This window comes from Hakea prostrata, chromosome 3 (assembly GCF_041222555.1).
Source record: "Hakea prostrata isolate BN-2017 chromosome 3, UWA_Hpros_2, whole genome shotgun sequence".
NCBI classification, from domain to species: Eukaryota; Viridiplantae; Streptophyta; class Magnoliopsida; order Proteales; family Proteaceae; genus Hakea; species Hakea prostrata.
The window spans coordinates 28,520,351-28,543,067 of NC_142602.1; the positions used below are offsets into that span (position 1 = coordinate 28,520,351).

The following is a 22,717-nucleotide window of genomic DNA, read 5'->3' on the forward strand; positions in this document are numbered from 1 at the left end:
GGTTCAATCTTTCGCTTTGATAGGTGAAATCTCGGTTTCCCCCATATCTCGATTTATATTTGTGAATCTCGTTTCTGAATCTGGTTCCGCCAGTAAAATCTCCCATTTGTGTCCGGTTTGTCTCTGGTTCGCATCCTGGCCTTAACAAAGCACAAACCTCTACCCATCCTATCTAAACTTTAATAGAGCATGGTCCATCAATCTTCAGCTAGGATCGACTACTACTCCACGTGCAACACCCCCAAAGGCCAAAGCTTCCAGTCTACGGCCCATGCGTGACAAGCCATTCTAACCTTCCAATCTGTGGTCTCCCCTTCCGACCCTCTTCTGTCTCTCTCTTCTTGCGCTCTATGCGAAGTCGCTGTCACTTTTCCCACAAAATATGCGAGAATCGAGTATTATATTGTCAGCATTCCTTTCAATGTAGCATGATTTCGCTTTTATTGAGGTTCAGTTTAAGAATTATTCGTTGTCTTCATGATTGCTGCACTACTCATTTGCTGGTTTGATTGACAGGTAGGTTCGCGCACTCTTCTCTCTCTCCGAGTAATGCCTTCAGAAAACCTTTTCTATTAAATGGTACATCACAGGTAGGTTTCTAAAAAAGTTTAGGCTTTTTCTGTAGTACATCTAGGCCAAATTTATCTATTTTTGATGATTGAATTTCGTGATTTCTCGTATGATGGGGGAGGAAGGTCAAGGTACTGTTAACAGTTGATGGGATTACCTGGGAGACGACGATTGGCCTTACGTCAATTTCTATAAGCTGGAGCTTACGAGATGTTAGCGTTGAATCGCACCGGCATCAATTTTCTCAGCTGCTCTTTTCCGTTGTGTGAATGGCATCCTTTAGAATAACCAAGGTGTTTAGGGCTTGATGCCCCTACCTTCTTCCAAAGCAGGTAATTTTTCTCTTCTGATTGTTAGAGGCTCTATCATTAACTGTGACACCACATCTTCGCGCTTAAGAAGGCACCATTGCCCCAATTCTCATTACTGTTTTAGTTCACCATGGTTTCTGGCTTCAAAACGGGCTTCATTTAGTTCAATTTGGGTATCGTAGGTTTCAGGGGTGCGTATGGAATTCCGAATTTTAACAATCAGCCCTCTATTTTATTTCTCAGACAAAATAATTGAACTTTAAGTCGTACTTGGAATTCGTTAGCATTTAGGCATTGATTGAGTTTTTAGTTTTGATTTTCATGGTTCAGGGGTTCCTTTTTCTTCTTTGTGTTCCTATTTTCTTGGAAGCTGTTGAAGATCTTAATACTTTGGAAGAGCTGTTATATTGTCAAGGCCTCAGAAATGGGATGTTGTAGTTGTTTTGGATTCACCAGGAAGCCTAAAAGATCACTACTGACACTTCCGGCTCGCTCAGGAATTCATTTATCTCAACAGTTTTTACTGGAAGAAAACCATGAAGATGGCTATGCAGGGACTGGAAAGATATGCAGGGAGTTCCCTGTAAAGGAAACTCATCATCTTGTACGCACAGAGGTAAAAGAAAAGGGCAAAAAGAGAGATTTGCTGTTGAACTTCTAGATTTTTGCGAACTTGAACTATTTCATTTGCTTTCATATAAAAGTGCCACTGAAAGTTGCATTACTTTAATGTTTTTTCTGAGGTAACAAGTAACCCATCATGTTCTATTTTTCTGGTGAGAAATAACCCATCATGTAACACAGTCGAGTGGCTTAGATGGAAGCAATTAGTAACCAGATGGAGATTTTTTTGGTTATTTTGTTATGCATATTATCTAATCTCGAAATGGTCAAACCTCAAATTTGTTTTTCCGCACAAAATAAATTTGGCAACCTGTTGTACTGTGTGATGTGAACTAAAGTTTTTTACTTGCATACAGTGAAGAATTATAATGTATACAAGTTTGGATACCTTTCAGTAGATAATATAACCTTCAGAGAGGTTGGTGAACTTCGTAAAATTCACTAGTTTCCAGCTAGTAGGTAATGGTAAACGTAAGGGGTCCATGGTATAGAGTTTGTACTGATTCATGATTCAAGTCTCTGGTGTAAGTGCAGCACAGAAGATAGTTATTTTAGTAAAAATATGTGTTGGGGTGAACTGTACTTTCATTGGTCTTACGTGTTAATGTGTTTTCAGTGCAATGGGCTTCTTCATTTGTCCTATATTATGGGTGGAAAATGGTTGGAATTGTATTACTTTCTTAGTTTCTATGATTAATGTGGATGCCAAGCTGTTTGGCAAGAAGTATCAAGAGAAGAGTTCACAAATTGTGAAGTAAAAGAGGCTGAAACACTGCTCACGTGAACAGTGTCACTACCCATATTTTGATTTGGTGAGAATATTCCTACAAGATCTCAGTTGGCCCTACATGGATTTAACTGCATCTTTGGAGAGTAAAATTTTTTTATTTAATTTCCATATTTGGTTGTTTCTATCTTATGCTGAGAGAATCATTCATATTTCTAAGCAAAGTGTCCCTAATTTTATTTTAGTGTTCATATTTCTGTTGTTGCAGAATATCTTAGATAACTAGCTCACACAAACTCTAGTTTCTACTTTAGTAGTAGAAAGTTTCTATTTTTGTTGAGTAAACCTTTGCTTCATATAATACATATTCCAACCCCACCCCCCAAGAAAAATGAAAGAAAATATGAAATCCTTTTCTCTTTATCTATGTAAACTGCCCTCTCACAACCTTCAGTGATTTTGAATTAAATCAAGTGAAGCTTTGCTCTGAGTTCCCGTATTCTCTTGTCCATGTTTGGGTGATAAGAAGGGCCAGGGTCTCATTGAGAGGGCTAAATTCTGAAGGAAACTTGCTGTTATGGATCAAATCCTAAATCCATCTGTCCTTTCTAGTTTCAGATTTGCTTGACTTTCTATTAAATCTGCTGCGGCTACTGCTACAAAATGCCATCAAACTTCTCTAGTTAATCTCCAGACCACCAATTGATGTCCTGACATTGTTGATGATCCCCCACTCAATCAGCTGTTGTTGCTGCTCGGAATTTGGTTGTCTATTGCAACCTCTAGATCGTCGTCACCTTTCTTCCACTCATTAAACTATGTTGGGTTTTAAAACTTCGATTCAATCTCACTTCCCCTTCAATCATCTACCCGTATATTCATTCACCTATTGAAACCCCTTGAAAGGCCATAATTTCTAATGTCTTCTCTGTCATAGTTGCTTTCCTAACCATCAGAATTCAACCTAATTTGCAGCATGGTTTCCAAGTGAACAGGCTATCATTCGAGTTTAATTTGGGGTCATTCTACTGGCTACTTTGGTCTGCGGCAACTTAGTTACTATTTGGTGTGGATGGTATGTTTGCAATACAACTGGTGGAATTGAATCAAATTTTGCAGCAGTGTCTCAATTGCTTACAAGATTCTCTTGGTCCCAGCTTGATCAGGTTTTACACATCTGGGTTGGCTAGAAACCCTATGTGTCCTTACTTTCTAAGTTAGTTCTGTGGATATTTTGGGGCTAAACTTACTTCTGGTTTTAGCTGCACATTTATTCTTGTTGTTTACTGAATTAGGAAAGTTTAGGCCAATTTGAGTTTCTATTTGGTCTTAGAATTCTGCATGACTAGGAGTTGAGTTTGGTTTTGAAGTTGTTCACTTTAGTGAAATATTACAAAGAGACTTTATTCCTTGACTTTCAAGGACATGGTGGTGCTGGTACACTGCCCTGGGCCCCCAACAGGTTTCTAGGTAGAGATGAATGGGTTCAATTTAAGTCATGGGTCGTTTAGAACTTACCGGAAATATGTTATTGGGGGAGATAATTTCTTTGTTTACTTTATTCTATTTATTTTAGGAGTTAGATTATTTGAATATTTGGTTTCTAATTAAGTTTTAGTCTCCAAATTTGAATTAGTTTCTTAGAGAGTAAGGCTAATTCCCCTCCCCCCCCCCTCCCCCTTTTTTTTCTTTCTTTCTTCTCTTTTGATGAGATTTCCTCTGGGAAAGCTCATCATGGCAAACCCCTCTAAGGTTTGCATTAACTTGTATCTGTGCCAAATGATCCTCTCCTTCCACCACCTTCCCTTTTTCTCTCTCTTTGTGAAACTATAGTTGACCCCAACAGTGAAGAAGATGGATACAATTCCAAAAAACAAAGAAGAATAGAAGTAGAGAGGAGCAGCAAAGGTGTATGTACCTGATTTCAGAAGTTTGACTGATGCTGTTCCAGCCCCAACTTAGGTTCTTTTTCCTAGGAATAGGCCTAGGGTTGAGTCATATTGATATCAGGCCTTCGTTGGATTGAACTATACTACCCAAATCCAATCAGAGCTTGTTTTAAAATTCAGTTAAGTTAGGGTACAAGTAGTATTCCTATTTTATTAGGAACTACTATTTGCTAAAGCTATAAATAGCCATCCATCGCATGTATAGCCATACAGTTCAGATGATTAATAATGTAACTATTGCAACCTATGTGTTGGTTGTTCTCAGAGAATAACATGCTCCAGCAATGGTAAGATATCTCCAGGTGCTCGATTGTAAGGATCTCTACTGAAGTCAAGCTGAGATACCTATACAGCTGTGGATTCAGCCTGCATTCAGATTAGTCCACATCTCCAAGATATTGAATAAGTCTCCCACCTCCATGTAAGTGGCAGCCAACATATCCATCCCCTTTCTATCTCACCTTTTTATTTATTTTTCTTGAATTTTCGGATTCCCTTAAGCATCAAAATGTTGAAGTCAGATCTATGCCAATCTGACCGTTGGAATTGGTTCAAACTTGGAGGAACTTTTCCCCCATATTAGGTCTACATTTCCCCCAGGTTGCAGCTCCATTGATGTCCTCTAAGCCCATTAGCCATAGAAGTTCTTCTGAGATTAAAACTTCTACTTAATTTAGGGCTCTCAAACTAGCCATCAGATTTAGCCAATTTTTACACCATACCCTTTTTAGGACCTGCATACCAATCCCTTAAAGTTTTAGTTAGATCTAATCATTAGAAATACCCAAAATCCCTTTACAGCCTTGTTCGGAAGTCTGGTTTTATGCTGTTTCATTGAAGATCTTGGAAACCTGGTCATCATTCACTTGAGGCTACATCATAGACTGTCGCTGGATCTTCCCTATTTTCATAGGAGTAGCAGATGCATCTCCATAGTCGGCCATTCTCTTTTTTTCTCTGCCCCAGAGACAGTAGTATACTCCCTTCTGACACATGATTCCTATTTCTTTCTTCTCCTCTGTTTTCTTCTTTCCTGATCTCCCCTGTTTTTTATTATTTTCTAGTCCCATTTTGTATCTTGTTTCCAAGTTTACCTCCCCCTTTCATACATAAAGACCTTATCATGTTTTATTTGAAACTCAGTACAATCTGCCATTCTCTTATACACTGCTACTTATTTACAAATTCTGCCATTCACTAATAGAGTCTGATTTAATTACAAATCTGCCATTCCCTTATAGACTTCTAATTGCATTAGAAAATTCTGCATTCTGCCAATTGAGATTTAATTATTTATTATCCTATGATCCACTTACACTGTTTTACTTATTTACAATTCTGCCATTGTTATTATAAGTGTGCTACATGGAGGATTTATTAAAAGGGCAAACTCAGTGCTGAAGGCTTCTTCTGCACAAGCAGAGTCCCATGGGGCATTTTTCCTACGTGACGTTACCCCAACAATTTTTCTAATTGGCTTTCATACATGGAGATTTATTAGGACAATTTATACCTTTCGATTCATGATGGGTTCCGTAAAAAGCAAGCCAAACTTTCCAGCTTGACAGTTTTTCTTTTTAGCTTCACAATATTAATAACAATTTCTATAACATGATGTCAAGCATGTTACAATCTTTGGAAGAGGAATCAGACGTCAACAAAATTGTGACCCATGAAAGCGACGATCAAATTGATGCACACGGGCTGATCGAAGTTGAAATTGAATAATTGTTAGGTCGTCCAATTTCGGTTGTGATTCTCCATGATCATATTCCCATTGAAGGCATATTGTTTGCTGATGACCATCAACTAGTCGACCATGGGATGCATTGGATCGTCACCTCATCAGAGTTTATAGTTGTGGATGCAGATCAGATGGTGCTGATTCTCTCATTTTCACAGAATTCATGGGCAAGTATTTCTCCTGATCGAGAGAGTTGATACAGATACACTGCCTTGGCCCAAAATCCAACTGGTTTTCCAGATAGGGATGAACTGGTCTAGGCATATTGTTTGCTAATGACCATCAACTAGTCGACCATGGGATGCATTGGATTGTCACCTCATCAGAGTTTATATTTGTGGATGCAGATCAGATGGTGCTGATTCTCTCATTTTACAGGATTCATGGGCAAGTTTTTCTCCTGATTGAGAGAGTTGATGCAGATACACTGCCTTGGCCCAAAATCCAACTGGTTTTCCAGATAGGGATGAACTGGTCTAGTTTGGGTCATGGTCTGGTAGAATATTGGGAAATATTTTATTTAGGGAAATAGTTTCTCTGTTTATTTTATTTAAGTTATTTTAGAAGTTGAATTAGTAGGCTATTTTGTTTCTCTCTTTTTTTTTAGTTTCCTTATTTGAATTATTGGTTAATTTATAAGTCTTTTAATTTGCCTTATATATAATGTAATCCCCCATTATGTACGATAGATTGAGTATATGATGTAAGAGAGTCTGAGTGGCTGTGTTTGTGTGAACTCTTCTCCCTTGTCTTTTTTATGTGATTTCTTCTTACTCTTCTTTCTACTCTTTTAATTCTCCCTCTGTGAAAGTCCACCATAGAAGACTCCTCTAAGGTCTGCACTACATGGTGGGTTTTTATTTATTTATTTATTTATTTTTATCTAAATAAAATTCAGATGTTTTCTTCTTTCTTATGGCTAAATGGGTTTTGCAAGATGCGGATTAATTTCCTCAGTTAGCCAACCCATTTAGTTGGGGAAAGGCTGAGTTGGTCTTGGATTAATTTCCTCAATTGAACAGTGGATTATCTTCTATGTGTTCGATGGATTCATGTGGCCTTAAGTGGATGTTCCTACTATTATTCTTCTTCAATTTATTCCTTTCCCCCAAAAAAAAAAAAAAACCTTCTTGTCATCGTCTCTACCATCAATCACAGCAGCTGCTGGATCAACTATCTGGCTGTTTTCCATTACTGTGCTAAAATGCAACATCCAGTTTCTGTTGACACCTATCTTACAGATGTCTTCACCATTTCCATAATCCTTGTATAATCTACAAAACCCTAATTTAGGGCTGGGGTTTTTTTTTTGCATATGTCCTGTCCAATATGAGTGTGTATTGTTGGCAGAATATGAATCTTATGAAGAATTTAAACTCCATATTGACTTATAAGGTGCGGAACCCTAGACCGTATCAACACACACAAAATCCCCTTCGTAACCAATGTGGGAGAAAGCCCCCCACATGACTGTTGTGGGTTTTAACATATCGGCATGCTTTCCGATTGACATTCATGGCGGCCTCAACAGACTGAGACCCCTTCCTAGCAGCTTCTTCCACTGCACCACGTCATTCCTTTTGTGAGAGGCTTGCGGTTGAGGATCAGCTACTATGATACCACTGATACAGACCTTGGGGGAATTCAGCCCCATAATTTGTTTTATAAGGAAAGGAAACCCAATACCAATCAACCCAGACCAATCCAATTGTAACTGATGTGGGATCAGCCCCCCATAGGGCTGATATTGATCATAAAAAATAAAAAAAATATGGTTCAAAGTGTTAACAAATTATAGAAGGTTTTTTAAGATCACATTGTGCTCATTCTGGGTTGAAATTGGGCCAATAAGATGTGGAGATCTCCTTTAACATGGCCTTTAGTTGCATGTTAACCTAAGCAACAAATCTGGTGAAAGTATTTCTTCTTCAACATGGTCCCATTCAATGTTTGACTTGTGATATGGGTTAAGCATTGGCCTTTACGTGATTAGCTGATTCTTGTGAATATTACCAGTAACATTTGTAATTTCAATTACTGTTACTAAGATCCATGTCATGGTATGTTACTTGTATAAGGCCTCTAAAATAAGCATGTTGACTATCAAAATATCTAAGGTATGCCACCATTGGCACATGTTCAATGCTGTTGTTTGTCATTCTTCGATATGTCTGTGTTTACAGCATTGCTTTTTACTGAATAAGCCTGCATTCTACATTTTCCTTGTTCGTTAGTAATGCATACATGCACATTTAAAACTAAAGCCTTGTTCATAGGGAATTTTCTGTAACTTCTACTGATTGCTGGATACATTTTCAGGATGAGAATGGGAATAGAATGATTAATGAATACGTCCGGGTGCGTAGGATTGGTTCTGGAAGCTACGGAAAAGTGGTAACCATAGTTTGAATAAATTCAGACATTTCCTTTTGTAATGGAATAAATCTCACAAATACTGTCCTTGCAATTTGACAGGTTCTATATCATAGCAATGTTGATGGTAAGAGTTATGCCATTAAGGTAATTTTTCTTTTTTAAGCAAAATCATGCGCAGTATCTCATGTTTTCTGTTATATGAAAATATCATGCATGGCATGTCTCATGTTGTCTTTATCTCAGCCTGGTTGATGTTGTTTGTCATTTATACTTATTTTTCTTGATCAAAGTAATTCAGCATCTAGATGTCCTAGTTGATTTTGGATTTTATGTTCTATTTTTGGTTGATTTATAATTTATAATTTGATCCATCTGTTTGGAATGAGTAATATTAGTATTAAATATTTTGCTTTATTTGTAAGAGTTTCCCCTCATGGTTGGAGAGGGGGTTTGAAGGTGAATTGCTTAACAAGCAAAAGCCTAGTGTTCGCATCTTGATTCCAAATTATGCCAGTGCATTCCAACTGTCTTTTCTGATGGGCCCCAGAACACTTAAATCCTATTGGGAACCTGACACTCTGACAGTTAATATTTCCTTAAACACCAAATTATCTTCGCAATCATAATTACAGCGGAAAAGTATAATTGACAAATAACAGAGGAAGACATATACATCTATAGATTATCTGGTGGCCTTTTACTTCTCTTCCTTTACACTCCCACATTTGAGCGATCATCAAATATGTCATTGGCAACATATGAATTCCTCAAAAGATAACTGAACGGAGTACTGAATTGTATCATAGTTATAACCTCCAAAATTAATATGTACGATCCTTGAACTGAATGATAAAAAAAAAAAAGTGGGCTCTTCTAATTTTGTTCTAGATCACCATACAATCAAGGCTCGAGGTTTCGGTTTCGAATAGGACTCTTTCAACAGTTACCCAATTAAAGCCTAATTGAGGTTTTGACCTTCAATCTAATCCTTAACGGTTGAATACAATAGGACTCTTCAAATCAAACGTTTCCTTCCCTAGAATTTAGTGGATTATATGCCCTCCATTTCATCTGATTTCTTGCCTCCTACCTATTTAAATTATAATAAACACAATAGAATTGTTAGTTTGCCAAAAAAAAAAATCTGTAAAAAGTTATCATTCAAATATACTAACAAATGATTGGTTTTGAGAAGTACAAACTATATTGCATACAAGCATAAAATCATTAACATACATGAATTTTTTTGGATGAATAATTAATCAATTAAAAGACGAGAACAATACAAAAGATCCAAAGGACAAGGATCAAGGGGGAGAATGGATTTGGGGATTATAGGCCCTCCATTTCAATCTGATTTCTTGCCTCCTACCGATTCAACATCATAAGAAACACAATGAGAATTGTTAGAGGATACATCAAAAGTAAAGTTATCATTCAAATATACTAACAAATGATTGGTTTTGAGAAGTACAAACTATATTGCATACAAGCATAAAATCATTAACATACATGAATTGTTTGATAAAATTGTTACATACACAACATGTCAACAAAATACAATGACCAACTAGATCAAATGACGGCTCATTTAAGGCATTGACAAAACAAAAATAAAAAATGGAAAGTTTGGAATTGTTGGGTAGGGCTCATGCTTCACACTTTGTGCCTGTAGAGGCCTTATATCACTTTGAGCATCGAAGTTTCCCTTGTAGTTTGGGCTTGAGCCCATGAATAACTGTTGTGACTTAAGAGGTGTTTGAAGGCAGATGAGTAAAAGAGCTGTTTGAAGGCAAAATAGTTGTGGAAAGTGGGTGAAAATGGGGTAGAAATCATAAAAGACGAGAAATTAGGAAATATAGGTCAAAACCTAAGTTGCAAAACCAGGGCAGAAAGGTTGAACCTTGCAAAATATCACAAGTTTCAACCAAGATAGAGGATTTTATAAGGAATAATTGACCTAAACTGGTCTAAACAAGGTTTTGACTTGTTTCAGTTGAAATTATGGACCATTTCATGCAAAACATTGTAACAAAATGAGATCTCACAGGTCTCATTTCGATTTTGAAAAAGGCAGATATCTTGATCAAAATTTCGACCGTTTCGGTGGAAATTTGTTCCATCCCTACAATTGCCTTTCACCTTACTTTGGTCAGCTGTGCATGGTAAGAGTATTGAGCTACAACTAGCATAGTGAATATTAAAACACAATCATGCTAAGTAAAGAACATAATGTGTACATATTACAATTAAGTAGTTCTCTTACATAGAATACGTGAGGAACCACGCCAAGAAATTTAATCAGAAGTCAGACTAACTCGAATTGGGCGGAAAATAAGGGATTGTTGAAATTTTGTAGGGTATACAAGGCCCACAATGAGAATAGGGTTCTTGGAATTACGGGGTGATCTTTGGAGTTGTTTGGTTTTCTTGAGATGGAGTTTTTCGTTTTGGGTTTTGGATGGTTAGAGAACGTGTAAGAAGAGGCAAGCAAGGCTGTTTTCAATTTGAAACAAATTGGATGAGTAAGGAATGGTTTCATGGACACCATGGGTTTTCAGGAGTTGAGATGTTGGGAAAATTTGTTGGGGTACACAACAACCAAGGTTATAGTGGTTAGATGGGGCTGTAACATGTATCAAGTAATGGGGGTAGGTATACGCTGTTGTAGTTCCAAGTTGGAGGGTGGTAATGGTTGGATTGCATTAGATCTAGGTTAGAAAATCTGGGTTTTTTGGGGAGTCCAAAAATTCAAGAAATGGCTAGATCCAGGGTTTTAATAATCTGGTGTGGCTGGATACCAGATTGAAACTAAGTTAATGGTTGTGATGATATGGTCCAGAGATGGATGTAATCTGATGTTCTGATTAGTCTGGGCTGAAATCTAGATGAACGCTTCACTTGTGTTTTTCTAGAAGCTTCTGTTGTGGAGTTGTGGTGCTTTAATGGGAGCAACTGTAGGGATGATGTAGACTCAATGAATGATTCTGTAGTCAGATTTGAGAAAGATATGGCCAGCAACTTTGTTTGCATACTATAAGACATAATTTCCCTTACATAAATTGACCCTACATCACTACATGATACCCTAGCACGCTAAGCAACTAATGTATTCTTGTATTTGAGATAGTTTTCCAATTATAGGCTTGTTAAGAGGCCCATTTCACTTCTAAAGTAATGATGAAAGGCACTTGACTTAGATAACCTAACGTAGGCTTATTTTTAGGCAATAGGCCCATTTTGGTGGTTGGTGGAGCCTTGTGTACTGGTTATGCCCCCTTTTAATATTGGAATTTATCAGGTAGGTATGTTTATTTTACTGGTATGGACCTCTATAGCTTAGATCTAAGTGTACTTCCATAGAACCATATTATAAATGGTACTATGTGTCAAGTGAACTTTATCCATTAGCAACCTATAAGGTATACCAGCTAACACATAACCATTAAAATTGAGTTAACTAAGATCAAATGTAATATTTTTTTGAGTGCTGGCTGATGTGTGCTATCTCGTAATTCTGCATTCTGTGTGGGCTAATGAGTTCCGATAAAATAATTTGCAGGCTTTTCACAAGTCTCATTTGTTAAAGCTGCGTGTAGCACCATCAGAAACTGCAATGACTGATGTTCTTCGTGAGGTGAGCAGCACATTATTTCTTCCTTACTAAGTTCTAACAGGTAACATGTTGCAATATAGTGACATATAAACAGATTTATGAATATAAAGGGGAAAAAAGGCTGTTAAAGGCTTAATCACAGATTTACAATCCAAAACATATAAAACAGATTAATGAATTAAAAAGGAAAAAAAGCTGTTGAAGACTTAAATTAAAATTTTGCAATACACAAAAGATGATGAGACATAAAATAAAATTGTGAATATATAGGGGAAAAAAGACTGTTAAAGACTTAAACTACAGGTTTGCGATCCACAGCATAATGGCATAAAATGATGGGGCTGGGGAAAAAGGATAAGAAAAGAGAAAGACAAACCTGAGTATAGAAATCAAAATTCTAAAAAGATAAAGAAATTAATAAAAAAAAGCATCAAGGAGGTTTTGGATGCCAAATTGATGCTTTATTGACAAAAAGGGGCACCTTTTGGCTTAAAAATAGCTTAGGGGAAAGTACTGCTTGAAAGTTAGTCATATATAATATGGTAATACCCATTTAGTTAGTCATATTCCGTCAAAGGTGACCGTACATTTTCTTGTCTTTTACAGGTTTCAATCATGAAAATTTTGGATCATCCTAATATAGTCAATCTTGTTGAGGTGATTGATGACCCAGGCGCAGATTACTTCTACATGGGTAATCATTGAACTCTTTCTTCAATGGGACTTTCAATTTTCTTTTTTCTGAGTTACTAAATCTTGTAGATGTTTCCTAGTGTCTCATTTTTAATGGCCTCTGTGTGTGTATATATATATATAATATTCTTGACCAGATTTTTCTTCTTTTTTGCAGTTCTTGAATATGTGGAAGCTAAGTTGGAGTGGGAGAGTTCTAGTCCACTCGGCACCTTAGGGGAAAATACTGCTCAAAAGTACTTGCGGGATGTAGTTGCTGGGCTGATGTATCTGCACGATCATGTATGATATAGAATCTATCTTCCTTTGTGAATATTTTGTATATTCCTTTGGTTGAATAATTTGTTTGTCTATGAGTCTTTTCAATGTGAAAACCAATTTTAGGGTTTGGGTTTTATGATGATTTCATTATAATTAAGGGCTGCCCAGAATCTTCCACAAAATAAGTCTAATCTTATGGGATGGTTTTAGAGTTCACAAAGGTTAGGTTAATCCCTAGAAGACAAATTTCAGATCTGAATTTCAGAGTTAGGGTTTGGAAACTGGGGTCTTAGGGTTTCGGTTAGGTTAGGAATGGGCTGTTGTTGGTATGTTGTAATTTCAGGTTTAATCCTAATGGTTTTATTGTAGCGGCTCTTGGGGAAGTCAACTAGGGTTAGGATTTGGAAGGGAAAGTAAAATAGGTGTAGGAGATACGAATCCTAAGTGTTGTTGGAGTTTGGTTGAGGGTTTATGTTGAACTAGGTTTTACTTACTAGAGGTTGAAGATGAATTGCAGGACTTTAATGAAGAAGATAAAGTGCAGGAATTTTAGAAGGGTCGGGGTTTCAGACTTTAGATGGAATTAAGGGAAGGGATGGTGATGTATCCAGCCCCAAGGCAGCCCCAAAAAAGGCCTAGAAGGGGTCTAGGCCCATCTGAAATAGAGCCCAAACATGGGGGGCTGAAACTGACCGAAGGGCAATTGGTCATTTTCACCCCTTAATCCGTGTAGAGTTAGGGCAGAGTAATTTCTGAATTTTTTTATTCTGCTAATAAATTTTAATTTGGAGTCTTAGTAATTCTGTCTTGTATCCTTTTTAAGAGTCATAGAGTTGTAAATTAGGAAAGAGCTATTTCCTAATAAGGAGTCCTAAATTTTAGGCACTAGTCTGGTAGCTTTGGGTTGCTTGGCAATCAAGTTTCCTTTTTTGAGTCTTGAGTCTTTTGTTTAGGCTACAAATAGCCTCTATTGCATTGTAATTTTCAGATTGGATTAGTGAATGAATGAATTGAGTTTGAGAAAATTCAACTTGGTAAGTCAAGGGATCCCTGGGAGGGTGACCTGCGGTAGGAGGATCTCCTATAGTCAACTTTCTTTTTCTTCTTCAAACAAGCTTTCAGAAATTCCAGCAAGCAACAACCTTCAAGTACAGTTCCAACACTTCAATTGCAATCCACATTCCACAAGTAAGTCAGACCATTCCCCCCCCCCCCCACCCTCTTTCTATCCGCAGCCTTCCCCTTCCTTGATCTGAAACCCTAGAATCCTTGCCCCCTGAAACCGTAGCTTCCCTGCTCTAATTCCCCTTTGTTTGACCTAGATTATTACCCTAACCCCATCGCAGACCTTGCTGGCCCTTCCCCTATTAAATCCTCCAACTCCAGCCCCTTCCCAAGCCCTAGGAACCCTCTTCTTCCTTCCCACGTTTGCAATCCTAACCCTATTAGGGAACCCCTATTCTCAGCCCCAATTGGACCCTTTTTCTTCCTTTTAGTTCACCCTTAAGCCTAGAATACAGTCCTACTCTTATTTTCCCCAATTCAGCCCTAGTTCTAGAGTTTAAACAAAAAACCTGCAATTCATCTTCTTCATTGGATTGCAGAAATTTCAGATTTCAAGATTTCTTTCATCCTTCCAAAAGCCATTTTCCCTGACCTTTAGACTCCCAAATTCTATCCCTAGAATCTCAATTACTTTAGGAACTCCTCCTCACAACTCCCTATCCATTCCAGTACTAAAACTCTAGATTGAAAATTTTCTGCTATTCATCTTCTCCATTGAAGTTGCAGAAAATTTCTGATTTTCCAGATTTTCTGAAAACCTAATTACTTCAGCCCCAACTGTCTCTGAAACTATCAAACCAGAAAACCCTCAGTTCACAACCAGCCCATCCGAAACTCTAAACCAAGTCCTAATTAGTCTAGGACCTGATCTCAAGTCTGAATTTTGAATTCCTTTATCAACTTCAGATCTGAAATTAAACACCAGCAGCTTTGAAATCCATTTTAAACCTTGGCCGAAACATCAGAGACTCCCTATTTGCTGCTGCAACTTCAATTAGAAGATCCTGAAGATAACCCAGAAACTGGGTTACATTAGATGGGATGAGGGGTGATATGCGATCCAACTAGGAGGGAAAGGGAAGGTAAGGGGGTGGGGATTAAGGTCCTAATAGGGGAGGGTGGCTGCTGCTCCTGTAGGGAAGAAGAAACAGCAAGAGGGCTGAGAGGGTTGGGGAGGGGAGGGGGTCTCGTAGGATAGGGGAAGGTCTAGGGGAGATCGTAGGGCTTGGGGGAAGGGGCTGGGGTGTCGTGGGCCTTGGGGAATGATTCTGCAAAGTATGGCAGCAAGGGGAAAGGGAAATTAGGGTTGCACTAGGAGGGGAGGGGATGGGGTATGTTGTACTTTGTAGGCTTTCGTAGTTTCTTATAGATGTTGATGGAGACTGGAAGAAGGGTGCTAGACTGAAGATGGTTGCTGATTTTTGAAGAAGAAACTTGTTGGAAATCTGCCCTGGCCCCCTCAAACACGGTCCTCAACTCAAGAACTCTTATTCAAATAATCAGACTTAACCTTTACAAAGAAAGAATAGGCTATTTATAGCCTACTAAAAGACTCTAACCCTAAGTGGGACTTCTTTATAGATTAAGGATTCCATTACATTCCCTGTCTATGGTAGTACTTTGAATACTGGCTGCAGGTTTCCTATGACATGTTATGCATAGAAATTGTCCAGGAATTGATTCACTATGTTTCTATTGATGGAATCATCAACATAATGTAGATATCCTTTCCTAGGAAATGTGTGATAAGGGAAAAATGCTCTGTATGACACCCCCTCAAGCAAAAAACGGGTAAAAAAAATGGTTTGGGGTCAAAACTCAAAGGCAAAATCTAGTAGAAGCTGTTGAAACCTACGAAATGTCACAAGTTTCGAGATTTCAACCAATTTGGTTGAAACTTGGTACTGTTTCAATTCCACCCTGGTTACGGCTCCTTTTTCTTTTCAAAAACAAAAATTTTGATGGTTTCAACCGAAATTTATACCATGGTTTAGAGATGATTCATTGGTGGCTTTTGTTCCAAGTTTTGTGTTGCATTGTACGTCGATATTAGAAGAATAACAAAGCTTGTTTTTCCCTTTTTTTTTGTGTGGGTGGGGGAGGAGATCCTCTTGACCATTTATTTTTGTCTTCTTGATTCTCAGTTTTCTTTTCTACAAGGTCGAAATTTTTAATAGTAACACCTAAACATCCGTGCCAAGGTTGGAGTTATGGAGTTAAATATTTTGAAGCCTGATTGTGATGGTTCTATGGATGTTAGCTGTGGTTAAAAATCATACTAGAACTACCTTGTGAGTTTTCCATCTCTTCTTCTAATTACCCTAGCAGAATTCTTGAGAAATTGTGACACTCATTCATCTATCCTAGTTGAGAGTTGTACGGGCAGATGTACCCACATCGAGTCAAGCCTTGCAGCCACTTTCCTCCCACAGTTTTCTATTAAGCACTTTCTATACTACATTCAAAGCCTTCGCTACTGCTGTCAATTTGTCCATTATCTTTGCAATGTATAGTAGGTTCAATTCAACCCAGACAAGCTGTATAGTTGGTGAATTTCACTCCATCCACAGCTTTTGTCTTCCTAATGCTAAGAAGTTACTCAAGCCTCATAGAAGGAATAATGTGGCTGAGTTTATCTAGCCACTTCATTTACAAGCATCCATGCGGTATCTGTTCTGTTTATTTTGTTTGTGGCTGCTAGGGGGATGCATTCTAGCAAACTGTTGATTTATTTGTTAGCTGTTAGAATGAATTGTAACAGGGTGATCCAATATCCAGACAGACTGGTTGAGCTATCACCAGGAATGGCAATAGTGCAGGTTCAGTAAAAAAAAATCACAAAGAATTTACTTAGCCCTTGTTAGCATATTGCAAAAGCAAAACAAGGGTGAAGTGGTGAATCTGTCCCAGTGAAATATAGATTGAGAAATGGGGGTCTGTGTTGACTCCAATTTCGTTCCAGGAATTCAAATTCAGTGTTGGTTGGTGCCAACTTATGATGCTTATAGTCTTATGCTATTGTATTCTTGAGAGTCAAGAATGATGATGTTGTATTGTACTCATATGGATGGAATTTTGAACACTTGAAGTTATTTGATGTATCTTATCACTTGGTTTTCATTTGTATCAATTAATGGTTCTATTTTCATTTTTTATAACATTGCATTTTCATCTTGCTGCATTTCAGTTTAAAATTTAGGGTCGAGTTGGAACTTATACAAAGGTTTGTTTTCTCACAAATCTAAGGTTACCAGTGTATTTAGAAGGCCTAAAATAGGCTAAGTACCAAGTTTGAGCCAAACCTAATCCTTAAACAGCCCCCCCCCGAGATAGGCCCTCTAGTTCACTCGAGTTGGCCCCCTAGATTTACAACATCTCGCCCGAGATCTTGCCAACTCGAGCGAGATTTCGATTTTTCTGAAAGGCAAGATTGCCTTCGAAAGCAAGATCTCCAACCTTGGTGCCAATTGCCAAAGTGGGAGAGGGATTTATAAATTTTGTTTTTAGTCTATTTTGGTTTGGACTTTGGTCAAAGCGTTATTTTATTTGAATTGAAGTGTCTTCAATGTTCAGTTTTCCATTTAAAAGGAGTTCAATGCCATTACGGCGATATATTTAAGTTTTTACCAGTCCCAGTTTAAATTTTTTTTATTCAGCATGAGTTTCTGAAGAATTGGAAACAGGCTTGAAAGCAGGGTAAGGCTGCATATATTATTAACCTCCCTAGACCTCGCAGTGGCAGGAGCCTCATTTGGGTATTTAAAAAAGATTAGTTGTTGGAGAAGTCTGATCTTCTTGTTTAGTTATCCATGTTAAAAGAAACACCTGGAAGCTAATTCTGCAGATTTTTGTTTTTAAGGTTTTATTTGGGTTAGCTGCTTTATGGATGACACTGTTATTATCCCCTCATTTTGAATTTAATGTTGATATTTTTACTCATTATGGTCATCGTCTGTTAATTTGGTTTGCCTTCTACATTAACAGAATATTGTGCATGGAGACATCAAGCCTGATAACCTTTTGGTAACGAGTACCGGTACAGTGAAGATAGTAGACTTCGGTGTCAGCCAAGTATTTGAGGTACAATTGTGTTGCTTTTCCTGATGCATGAATAGGTAATATGCTACAATCAACAAAAGAATAAGCTCTTTAATATCCTTTATATAGGTTTTAATATTTTGCATGCCCGTTTGTGGTCAAAAGCAATTGGTGCTGTCATGCTCTTGTTAGACCTTTTTTAGCAGCCAAGCATGCTGCATAAAGAACAAAGGTTGGAGTATTTGCATATAAGATTTTACTTGTGACAGATGCTTAATGGTTGATGTATTATGCCAAGGTACTCTGGTTCCAGTTCAGTTTGAATGCAACAGCTCTATGTGAAATGGATAGAACTTGAACAGTTTTCCAACCACAAAATTTAAGCCCTATTATCCATGATGAAAGGGGTAAATGCAGGGTAGAGGTGGCATGGGCAAGGAGATATGGCTATCCTGGTGAATCTTGTTTTGATAGGTGACTTGGATTTACCACGTCAGAAGTCCATTGTAAAAATCTAGCACTGAAACCTGTAGTGATGTAGCCGGATACTACTGTATTTATCTTGTGGTGCCCTTCCTGCATTAAAAAATTGAAATTGAAGATTAAGTATTGTGCTTCAGGGTCATGAGTTAGGTATGGGGGAAAAAATGTGAATGGCATGGGCTAGGAACTTGAATGTTGTCTCATAGCCACTTGCTGGAAGTGTGGTGGTGTTTTTCTGGTTCATGAAGGTGTGGTTTTATTGTTTAGTCAGTTTTTGTTTATCTGCTTGGAAGGAAATCAAATGGAAATAATGGTTTGAGTAACTGTGTTTCTTCAGGGTGATAATGATAAGCTCCGACGGTCTCCTGGGACTCCTGTGTTCACTGCACCTGAGTGCTGTTTGGGTGAGAAATCTTAAAATTTCTCATAAATATCATGAGGGACATGTAGAAGGTGTTCTAGCAAAATGTTTAATTATATTTACTTTACATTTGATGAACAGGTCTAACTTACCATCATGGTAAAGCGGCAGATACATGGGCTGTGGGTGTTACTCTGTATTGTATGATTATGGGTCAATACCCGTTTCTAGGAGAGACTCTGCAGGATACATATGACAAGGTGCTTTTGTCTGCCTCAGTGCTTTTTTGATACCATCTTCCTTTCATCTAATTAATCCTCTCTCCTGTAAAACTTCCATTGAAGTGTAACACATTTTAAAAGAAACTGCTATTGTCTCTTCCAGATAGTTAATAAACCTTTAACAATTGTGGAGGTCATTAACCCACAGCTAAGGAACTTACTGGAAGGACTTCTCTGCAAAGGTTAGTTGACTTCTGTTATTATTCTTTATCCCACTTATTTTAATGGTCTAAAATGGTATGCTCTGGCTGCTGCACTCATCATGACCATGACCATAATCAATAATAAGGTATTGCTACACTTGTGTTCTGAACTAGCCCATGGCAAGTGATGGGGCTGACCATCCTTTGAGTTGTGGCTATAACATCATTTTTTTTTTCTTCAGTTATTTGGTTCACCATTCATTGGTTAAACCTGTTATGACCTCCCTGAAGTCTAAAACTTTACTAAGGTTGCCCTAAATAGGGGCTTATGTTCCCAGTGATGAATATATTTCCACCTTGGTCACCAAGGATGCAAGAAAATTCTCTGGTCACTCGCATATCTCTGGTGGGTTGCTTACCTGATAGCATGATGTTTGATTCATCCTTAATTATTATGTTCTGTTCTGCAACATGAGAAGTCGGTGCCTTGGACTGCATGTAGCAGCAGACTGTTGACCCATTTGGATTGATTCACTGTCAGATAAGTTTCTGTCGGTGATTTCCCATTTTTGTCTTACAAATGAATGCTCTATTCCTTGAGCAAGGTATCATAACTGTCAAGTAGCAGTTGAGTTGGTGCTCAAACTTCGTGGAACTCTTAACTCAATGCAGCTATGCTTGGAGCCAGAATAGAGGTTATAATATGAATAAAATAAGAATCGAAAATATGATGGTAATGTCGAGTACATGGTGTTTCATATGGTTGGCAATGCACTACTGTCATCTATTCAGATATCAAAACTATTGTGTCCTTCCCCACCTTGGCAGGAAATCAAAACTTTTGTGTCCTTCCCCACCTTGGCAGGAAATCAAAACTTTTGTGTCCTTCCCCACCTTGGCAGGAAATCAAAACTATTGTGTCCTTACCCACCTTGGCAGGAAATGGCCACTGTAGTAAGGAACTTATCCAGATAAAAAGACATCTTCCATTTCCCATTATCTTGCTAGATTAAGTTTTTGATGACCACCTGGATAAAAATAATCTATTCACCATGTTGATGTGGTGCTAAGATTGGACTCTACGTTTATCATTAGCTTCCACCTACCGTCTTTCATGGTCCCAAATGCCTCTCTAGCCCAATACTCAGATGGGATAGTTGAAGTGATTATCTTCTCACCATGGGTGGAGATTAACTTGGCCTACTTTAATTACTGCTTTTGTTAGTGTTGCTTCTAAAACATCTCGTACTACAGATCCGAAGGAGAGACTGACTTTGGATGGTGTTGCAAGACATTCTTGGGTAATTGGTGATGAAGGCCCCATCCCTCACTACTCTTGCTGGTGTAGTAGGTCCAATAAGTCTCAACTGCAAGAGTCTGGAGGAATGAACAAAGATAATATGATCAGCACTGACTGAAGTGTTCAGGAATGAGATTTTCCTTTTTGACTCTCTTTCTTTGTACAGCAAGCAAGGGTATTTACCTCAGGGAATTACTAATTGTAGCTGTATGCGTGTGATTTTTTCTTTTTCTATTGTGGGGTTGGAGGAGATGAGTGGAAGGCAAGAATCATGTAGCCGACCCCAAGTAGTTGGGAGAAGGCTTGTTGTTGTTGGGTTAGAGGAGATGGTTGACAGTTCAAGCCACCAATACTGAGAAACAAATGAGAGAAAGATTTCCCGGCTTTTGAGTTACAGAGAAGTTTCCCTTCAATGCAAATGGCCTTTTGGTCTTCCATATTTGTTCATTACTGTGAAATTTGGCCTGCTTAGTTCGTTTCCCCTTTGTTTTTGTTGGGGGGTGGGGTTGTTCTGAATCAGTGTGTTTTTTTACATCCTTCTAGTGAAATGTATTCTCTTACGAATAGAATACTGACAGATTATATTATACACGTTAACACAGTAATCACAAGCCACAGATACTACTGGTAAAGATGCAACTACAGATGCTTTCTCCTTAGACAGTCCTGCCTCTGTTTTGCTGTTGTCTTGGACTTTGGGGATTCTTTGTTTGTTGCTGGGTGAGTATATCTCCAAGGGCTCTTGGATCATGATGCAGCATTTTTGAGATCCAGTGGCTGTGATTAGAAGGGTACAGGAGACCATAGCCATTGGAATTTCGAAAATTCCATGCGAGCAAGTCATGTGGTAGCAAAGTCTTATTTAATTTCCCTACTGATCTCATCTCTTTGGCTCATATTTGTGTAGCTGCAGTGTTGGTGTTAATTTCCCAACTAATCAAGTTTTCTTATACTAATATTGCTACTGCTTTTTAACCCCCATCCCCATGAGTCTGGATCGTCTCCTCTGTTCTTCCCTGACGGCTGTTGACCACGAATTATAGAAGACCCACAGGATTAGGATAATGAGATTTTATTTTTAATGTTTTATTATTTTTTACTTGTGCCTTACATACCGTCGGGTGCTCCCCGTCAGGGAACATATATATATATATATATATATATATTTTTGGGTATATATATATATATATATATATATATATATATATATATTTTTTTTTTTTTTTTTTTTTTTTTTTTTTTTTTTTTTTTTGGGTTATTAATACTTAATTCAGAAACCTGATGAAGAGGGAAGTGAACATATCCACCTCCCATAAATTTTGTACTAGAAGAAATAAATGTGGAGCAGTGAGCATTTGTCAAGTTGATCCTGTGACTCGAACAGGCCCCAACATTGGAAGGTTTTGTATTTTGTATGCATTCAATGGGGTAGGGTTCTGTGCCTTACAACGATTGGGACTAGTGATCCAAAAGCTGATAATGTCCATTTGACATCCCATCGAAGACCAGATTCTCTGAATTTGAGGCAGCAGCTGTCTCTGTTCGTTAAATTGCTGACAGACTGTGATAGGTGTTCGTCCTCTTTTGAAAGAAGGGATGATGATGGTACAGGTTGTGCCGGGTAAGCTAAAACAGTCCTAGGCTCCCTACGATGTCTGCTCGCTACTGTGCTTCAGAAGGTGACAAAAACTAGTCGATCAATGCAGGAACCCTGCTTGACAGGATAGGTGCATTTGTCATGTTTGGACAAAGGGAAATAAAGTCCATAAATGTATTGTCAAGTCGTAAATATCAAGAGCAAGTATGTCTAAGATTAGGGTTTTTATTTGTGGCAGCAGCTACTCCCAGTGGCATATGGCCTAGATCGTGTCACTTTGGTAAAAAAAAAAATCGTGTCACTTGTAAAAAATTGTATATTCAAAGATTATAAATCAAAATATAGGATATAATTGTAAATATAAAATATTTAAATTTTAATTTTTAACATTTTTATTTTTAAATCCACGATTCAAAACATAATTTCAACATCCATTCATCTCTCTCTCGCTCCCCGAAAGTCTCATTTTTTTTTGTAAGTTGGAAACTCCTTAAGGAGTCCAACTATATACAACCGACCGTGACAAAAAAGCAGTAAGCACAGATGATAGGGACATCATAGAAGAGCAAGACTGACGA

General features: G+C 37.9%; 1 protein-coding gene across 6 annotated transcripts; it reads left to right on the forward strand.

The window, feature by feature from the left end:
* The first annotated feature begins 253 nt into the window (after window positions 1-253).
* LOC149021992 (serine/threonine-protein kinase GRIK1-like) lies at window positions 254-21,626 on the forward strand. 6 transcript variants are annotated; one of them, XM_089150198.1, is made up of 14 exons: window positions 254-423; window positions 517-590; window positions 696-902; window positions 1,212-1,497; window positions 8,245-8,319; window positions 8,401-8,445; window positions 11,864-11,938; window positions 12,524-12,611; window positions 12,768-12,892; window positions 17,921-18,016; window positions 18,795-18,861; window positions 18,960-19,078; window positions 19,203-19,281; window positions 20,497-21,133. In XM_089150198.1, exons 4-14 carry the CDS (start codon window positions 1,306-1,308, stop codon window positions 20,658-20,660), a joined length of 1,125 nt encoding a protein of 374 aa, XP_089006324.1. In that variant the 5' UTR covers window positions 254-423; window positions 517-590; window positions 696-902; window positions 1,212-1,305; the 3' UTR covers window positions 20,661-21,133. The 6 variants fall into 6 exon arrangements, with proteins under 6 accessions (XP_089006324.1, XP_089006323.1, XP_089006325.1 ...); XM_089150197.1 differs by having other exon boundaries at window positions 254-405; XM_089150199.1 differs by having other exon boundaries at window positions 254-395.
* The last annotated feature ends 1,091 nt before the right edge of the window (window positions 21,627-22,717 follow it).